Source organism: Atta colombica, unplaced genomic scaffold (assembly GCF_001594045.1).
Source record: "Atta colombica isolate Treedump-2 unplaced genomic scaffold, Acol1.0 scaffold107, whole genome shotgun sequence".
NCBI classification, from domain to species: Eukaryota; Metazoa; Arthropoda; class Insecta; order Hymenoptera; family Formicidae; genus Atta; species Atta colombica.
Window position 1 is genome coordinate 1,020,924 of NW_017259192.1, and position 7,273 is coordinate 1,028,196.

Genomic DNA, 7,273 nt, shown 5'->3' on the forward strand with positions numbered 1-7,273 from the left:
CCTAATCCGTTTCCGCCCGTAACAATATTATGCCTATTGACACCGTTAGCTCGATCTTGGTGATTGATGCTGTTGGGTCTGCGATTTATTACGATGCTCATAATTCACGAGCCTTTGCCCCACGAGATACTTGTCATTCTTAATATGCTCGTACAACTTTTTAAACTGACGTATCTGAAAGCAAATCAATGCGCAGACCAGATTTACTAAAAGAAGGAAAGGATATAGACGTCTGGCGATAAGGATCTGGGTCTGTAAATTAGTCACAAGAAGTGGAACTATTCCATAGGCCACGGCATAAGGAACCGCGAGAGCAAGGCCGAAACAACATATGACAGGAGCTGCTAATTCCTTGATGACAAATTTCAAATCCATTTCCCTTATTCCTTCATTGTAAGCTCGCTCTATAGCGAGACGTATTCGCCAATCCGGTCCCATCATCGTTACGGCGGTAGCTATTTTCGTATACAATACGCCCAAGGCCCAATCTTGCCAGATGAATAAAATGGGATTTTGCTCTAACGGGACACGTAATGGAACTACCACTACTAATTCAAGAAGAAGACCGAATAGAAGCGGTATAACTCCGACAAGTAGCACGAACGCTACTGAAGCTTTCACAGCCAAGATCGCCCAGTGCTTGATCCGGTCTATAATGGCTCTTCGGCCGCGAGGCAACCAGGAGAACGCCAATGCTAAGCCTCGAGCTGCGGCCCAACATACGTACGTCCCGCAGGCTATTGTGTATACTTCGTGTACTCTTCCGGATAAAGGACCTACAGTCTCGCCACCATCTAAAAGAAAAGTAAAAAATTATAAGTAAAAAATTATAAGTAATACAAAGTTTCAAAATGAATATATAATATTAGATCGAATATTATATGAATACACAACTAAATACGAAAATGCTTATTCAAGTTAAGTAGATCTTAGGTGTTCATAATCTGTTTTCAAAACCTTCTTGAGTAATGTAATATAATCTTAAGATGCTAATATAACTCTGTGATTACTTATGACATCTTAAAGTCTTAAATATAAGAACGGATTATGAATATCGATCTTAATACTAAATAATATTTTGTGAATTTTTTATACATATCCAGGTTCGAATCCTGATTAAAGTAATATTTTTCGTAATAAATTTTTTAATTTTTTTAAAACAGTTTTTATTAATATTAATATCATTAAATTACTTGTCAATTTTATTTGTGATATTATTATCACAGCTTCAATTTAAGATTGCATTTCAAAAAATGAAATCGGTGCACAGTTTACAAAATAGAGTATGAATATGTATATATGTAAATTTACATATGTATAAAAATTCATCAAAATAAGTACGAAAATGAATATTTTGCAAGATCCGTAATATTTTTTCTTAAAATTGCACTTTTTTATAAAAAGAAAAATGAATAACTTCAACTTACCAGATCCAGTTAATGTAGGCGGCAATACAGGTGGCGACGGAGCAGGTGCGCCTACCATCCACAACGCCATCACTCTACGTCCCAGCCACACGGGTAGCGTCATAGCAACTAGACTGGCGATCACGAGGGATATGCAAACACAAAATAGAAGCCCGACTAATCTCGCGGGGAACCATCGCGGTCTGACATAAGGTTGAAATCCCGTGGGCCCCTCCCTCTGTAGTAGCGCTTGATGTGCAGCGCCCAAATCCGGATGTTGCGGTTCCTCGATTACCGCCGGTCCTGGATCATCCGTCTGATCTCGTAGAAGATACGATTGCAGATCCAGCATCCACGCTACTACACGACACCATGCTCTTACTAGAGCTTTCAACCACGTTCGCGTGTGTGACTGCTCAAGTAATGCAGGAAGGATCACTTGCAACAAAAGTAGCTCCAACGAAAGCTCGCTGACCTAAAATTTAGAGAACACAACTTATTTAATCATCGCAACAGAAAAGAGTAAAATAAACATTGTTGTTTATCTTACCTGAGCTTCGCTTTGTACAGTCACAGTGTAGGGTAAAAATCCCGGCCAAGCCCATCTTAGGATTTTCACGGGCAGCCACAGCATCAGTAAAATTGCCGTGCCGAATATGATTGCAGACGCGACTAATCGGCGTACGTGTCGCAATATGGGAAGATGTATCATTTCTTGTATAGGGGAGAAATCAGGATCATTCAGATTTCGTAGAAACCAGAGAACTCCAGGTCGCAGGACCTCACGTAAGAGAAGAATAAACGAAGCGAAATAATATATGTAAACCATTCCCACTAACCAATGGATAAACATGGATGTGCCAGGAGCGAGTCTGAACGAGGATTCTCTATCTCTGAGTGTAGCATCAAACATTGCCAACGAGCAAATGTCTAGCCACCAACCGCAAACTAATGGAAGTACGCCGATCTCCACAACAGAGAGTAAAGAGACTTTGACAATAACGTAGCAAAGTCCTAAAATTCGCTGGGAACGCTGAAAGCCTAATAGTGCAGCGAGAGTGTGAAGGACCACCAGACAAACTCCGATAACGCAGTAGCCGCATAATGTGGTCACTAAGCCTTCAAAATGTGATGCAGCTGCATGTTCTTGCAGACCCAATCCCGCTATCGTTAATTGACCGATATGATACGGACAGAAAGCGAATACCTGAAAAATACATTAATACAAGAGGTAAAAAAAAGGAAAGAAAAATTAGTTTTATATAATACTATATAATACTCGTAAAAAAATACACATTAATTAGTCAATATGCATATACAAGGTTCTGGAAAGTGTGTACAATCGAGAAAGAAGTGATTTCTCATGTAAAAATAAGTGAAAAATATAGAATACAACTTTTCCATATAGAACTTTATTTTCAAAAAAATTGAATTTGAATATCGTTTTCAATTAAGAGATAATTATCATATAACCATTCGAAAAAATGAAGAATTTGAATACATTACTATCACTTCACATGTCGTTAATTCATCAAGCAAGAATTTATTTGTTACATGAAGGGCGAAATTTCAACAATTTTTTAATTATCTAATAAAATAAATATTATTAAAATTACTTATTATTTTAAGTTACGAAAAATCAGACTGACGAATTAGCGATGAATGAGATTAGGTGAATCGAGAAAATTATCAAGTGCTACTCAATACATGTACTTAACAATCAAACTCGATTTTTTCAAAAACAAAATTCTACATGAACAAACTTTTGTTCTATATTTTTTACTTGTTTTTATACAGAGTGTCTCGCAATTTTTTGCCAAGCGCTTTTGTATAGATAGAGTGAACTGTAGATAGACTGAATTACTTATAATATTTATATAATTTTCAATTAAATTGAAAAATCCTCTACCATTTTGTAATTTTCACAATAATTAACAAGATATTAATTATTAAATATCGCTGAGCATTGGTTTTCAATCATTTTTTATTCAAACACTATCAACTTTACAGAAAATGTTTATTTTCTTCTCATAAAGTTATGAGAATTTTTTGAGAATTTTTTAATACCATATTTTCTCATGTTGGTAAAAATAGTTGCCAATATATGTGTATATATATGCACACATATATATATATAAAATAAAAGAAAATGCAGTAAAAATTCTGAAAACGTTCTTAGAGTTCTATGAGAAGAAAATAAACAATTTTTGTTTCTTGCAGTTTTTTTTGTAAAGTTATTATTTTTTGTAAAGTTGATAGTATTTGAGAAAAAAATTATTAAAGACCAATATTCGGCAATTTTTAATAATTGATATCTTGTTAACTATTGCGAAAATTGCAAAGATTGGTAGAAATTTTTCGATTCAGTTTAATCCATCTATCTGCACACTTGGCAAAAAATTTTGGGACACCCTGTATAAGAAATCACCTCCTTTCCAGTTATAACACGATTTCTGGAACATCCTATATAAACTCACCATGATAAATAAGGTGTTTAGGGACACAACCCAGAAGACATGTTCAAGAAAGACAAGAGATCCGTCCAATCCTAAGAGACGCTCCCAAGTTAATTCTTCAGCTGGTCTGTCCCACTCCATAGGATTCCAATTGGCCTCCTCGGCTTCACCCTGCGCCTGACCTACTACATGGGCCTGCACTGCATGTCCTCTCGCCCAACGCTCGCCACCCGCGCCATTCGCCTGTCCACCATCTACGCCGAGTTCATCCCTGATTGGAAGGGGTGGTATGGGAGGAGCTGGTGCTTGTACATCTCTCACCAGATCTTCGGGTTCGCCAATTCGTGGATTATTGGCCAAGTTTTCTGCTACTTCTCGATATATGGGACGTTGATCTATGATTTGATTGAATGAAACAAAAAAATCCTATTTAATACTAATTAATTAATTTAATACTGCAAGATGATTAATTACTTATTTTGAGTATTAAAAGCAGTTCAATGCTTTCCAGTGCCTTTAAAATTTTTGTAAGGCAAGACACTATCATTTTACGTTATAATAACTATATAAATTTTGTCATGTTATTATAACACTTTATCATTTTTAAAAATCTGAAAGTCTATCTCATCTTGTCAAATTACCTTCATTATGTAACTCCCCTTCTTGAGGAATAGGTGGATCAATGAAAGGAGGAACATTATTGTTGTCCTGGACTTCTTGTGGCATAGCACGTTGTTCCTGAGGTTGTTGTGGTCGTTGTGCGTTTGCTTGTGGGGGATTGTCAACTGGGGGCAGTTGTATATCTCTTTCAAGCCAGTCGGGGCCGCCCGCATGTAAAATTTGCTCGCGTAGCCATACCAGGCCGATAAACGCGAACAAAGTGCAAGTAACTACGAAACAACCGTGAAACACATCCGACGATATACTTTCGGTGGAAAGCATATCCATCGGTAACGACATTATCTGCAAATACATAATTTCAATATTAAATTTGTTAGTATTAATTTTTAAATTGCAAACTTTCCTGCACGAAAAAAATAAATAGGTATATTAACAGTATTAGCTCATAGCAATTTTTGAAAATAAATATTATCAATTTGCATATAAATATTATTAGACATCAAAATCCACTTCAAGCGAAGGTAGGACTATTTCTCTTATTTGATTTATTCTTATCTGTCTAATTTCTACTTATAATTACTAATAATGCTATTAATTTTGTTTTTCTGTGTGTATTAAAGTTAAGATCATTTATTATGATATCAGCCCGTATCAGATTATAGATTGAGATTGAGAGCGAGATTTAATTTAACTAATCAAAGAAAAATTTACTAAACTTGATATTGATTTGTTTTTCGTCTGATTAGTTAATTTCAATTTCTAATCTAAACTTCAGCTAACGTCTCATATGTCATATATTTGTCATATGATAAATTTTTCCTGTTGGCTAAAAAGATTTAAGAACCTCTCTATTTTGCAATCAATTAACATGCTTGAAAAATTTATCATATGACAAATCTAATTTTGCATTTCCTTCATTTACCCGAACTAAATCAAGCGGCCCGCTGAAGAGAGCTCTATATGTGCGACACGCAGTTAATGGAACGACTCCCAGCCACGCGATCGCTACCAGTGTGTAATGTAACCAGTATTTCACGGCGGTAACAATGCTTGAGAATAAACCGCCTATGACATCTCTCAGTGGTAAACGTCGTGGCATGTCTGGACTGTATATAGGTGTGAATGAAAAACGGTAACCACAGAGTTCGCAGTATTCCTTGCGCGAATAGCGCATCCACTGCACTAGACATTCCTGATGTATCCATTTAATGCTGCCTGTGCATATGCAAGGATGAAACAGGGGTCTGTCTGCGAGGCCTTCGGATCGACAGACCCTACAGATGTCCGCACCCAACATGTCCTCCGTCATGTTTGGTATTTTAAAAACAGCCACGAATCAAGCAAGGGAAGTCAAAAATGGTCCTCTATTGCTAAAATACATAAAATATTTATGAATTTTATATTATATAATTAATAAATATGAAAGTTTTAAAAAGATATAATTATAACACTTCAACTTATATATTTTAACAAAATTTGTTATCAACAGATCGTACGTTTATGAAATTTTGGAAAAAGCTGAAACGAAAATTTCGAGGACTCAGAACAAATATATAGTCTGGGCCATAAGTATGAAGCACAACAAATTAACGCAAACATTCTAGAGAATCTAAAGAATAAAGAAAAATAGATTAAAAAACAATTTTATTAAAAAAATATTTATTTTTACAATTTTTAATTTGCTTTGTTGGTTCTTTTGTAGCTTTTACTACTTTCTTTTGTAAGAAAATGCAACAATGCAAAATGTTGGATGCATTATATATTTATGGCTTATAGTCAAGACTGTATTAATTAATATACTATAATCTTATATCAAATTGGACTTGATTTTTGACAATTAGAATTGGACTTTCTAATCCTACATTAAATGACATGTTGCAAAAGATTATCGCATAGTTTTTTAAGTATTCATGATTATAAATAGCAAACTAAATATTTTTTGTGAAATTTCTCCATAAATTCCAAATAAAATTCTTGAATTTTTCATCAGATCCAACAATTAAATACATAAAATCAAAGAGAAAACATTTGATCTTCTCTCATTTGTAAATAATTCTGATTGCAGATTAATAAAAAAATATATGTGGACGATAAAGTTCATATCGTGCATATGAAAAGGAAAAAAGAAAAACGAAATGTATGAAAAATTGATCTGTCTGCAAAATGAGATTATTCTTCCAATCTTTTAGATCATGTTTCTGTCCGTCCTGACAAATATTTTTCTGAAAATTTTCAATATTTTTTAGAATTTTTATATAAATTTAATAAGATTTCAGAATTTTTGAATAATTTTATAATCTTTTAGAAAATTTTTCGGATTTTTTTTACACAAATTGGAACATTTCAGAAATACCGAAAAAATATACGAACATCTCTTCTAAAATTCTTAATATAATTCTAAAATATTCTAAAATTTCTAAGATTTCTCATTCTGTAATTTCTTAAAATCTTAGGATGTGTTTTATTTCACGTAATATACAATGACCTAAGCAGAACAAGTCACGATAACATTAAAATAACATTAAAATGTCATGAATAATTGGAAAATGACTTTTAATGATTATTTTGGAATCATTTTGATATCATAATGACTTGTTTTACTTGGAAAGTAAAACCTTCTTTAATATTTGGAATAATAAGGATAAAATAATACATCATATTAATCGTGAAACAAAATGCACTAATAAAATCTAAAGAAATTTTATGTAATTTATATATATTGATATTGATGATTTTTTGTAATTTATAGAAATCTTAGAATGTTCAGAATTCATATATATATATATATAT

General features: G+C 33.5%; 1 protein-coding gene across 1 annotated transcript in view; it reads right to left on the reverse strand.

Annotated features, from left to right (window-relative positions):
* Positions 1–11: 11 nt before the first annotated feature.
* LOC108693164 (E3 ubiquitin-protein ligase MARCH6) overlaps positions 12–7,273 on the reverse strand; it is a 7,908-nt gene continuing 646 nt past the window's right edge. The window contains exons 2-7 of the mRNA XM_018201953.1: positions 5,406–5,853; positions 4,504–4,825; positions 3,884–4,257; positions 1,957–2,613; positions 1,428–1,881; positions 12–794 (exon numbers count right to left, since the gene is read on the reverse strand). Of these exons, the coding sequence (XP_018057442.1) occupies positions 46–794; positions 1,428–1,881; positions 1,957–2,613; positions 3,884–4,257; positions 4,504–4,825; positions 5,406–5,792 (2,943 nt within the window). The 5' untranslated portion in view covers positions 5,793–5,853 and the 3' untranslated portion in view covers positions 12–45. The remainder of the gene's footprint in view (positions 795–1,427; positions 1,882–1,956; positions 2,614–3,883; positions 4,258–4,503; positions 4,826–5,405; positions 5,854–7,273) is intronic.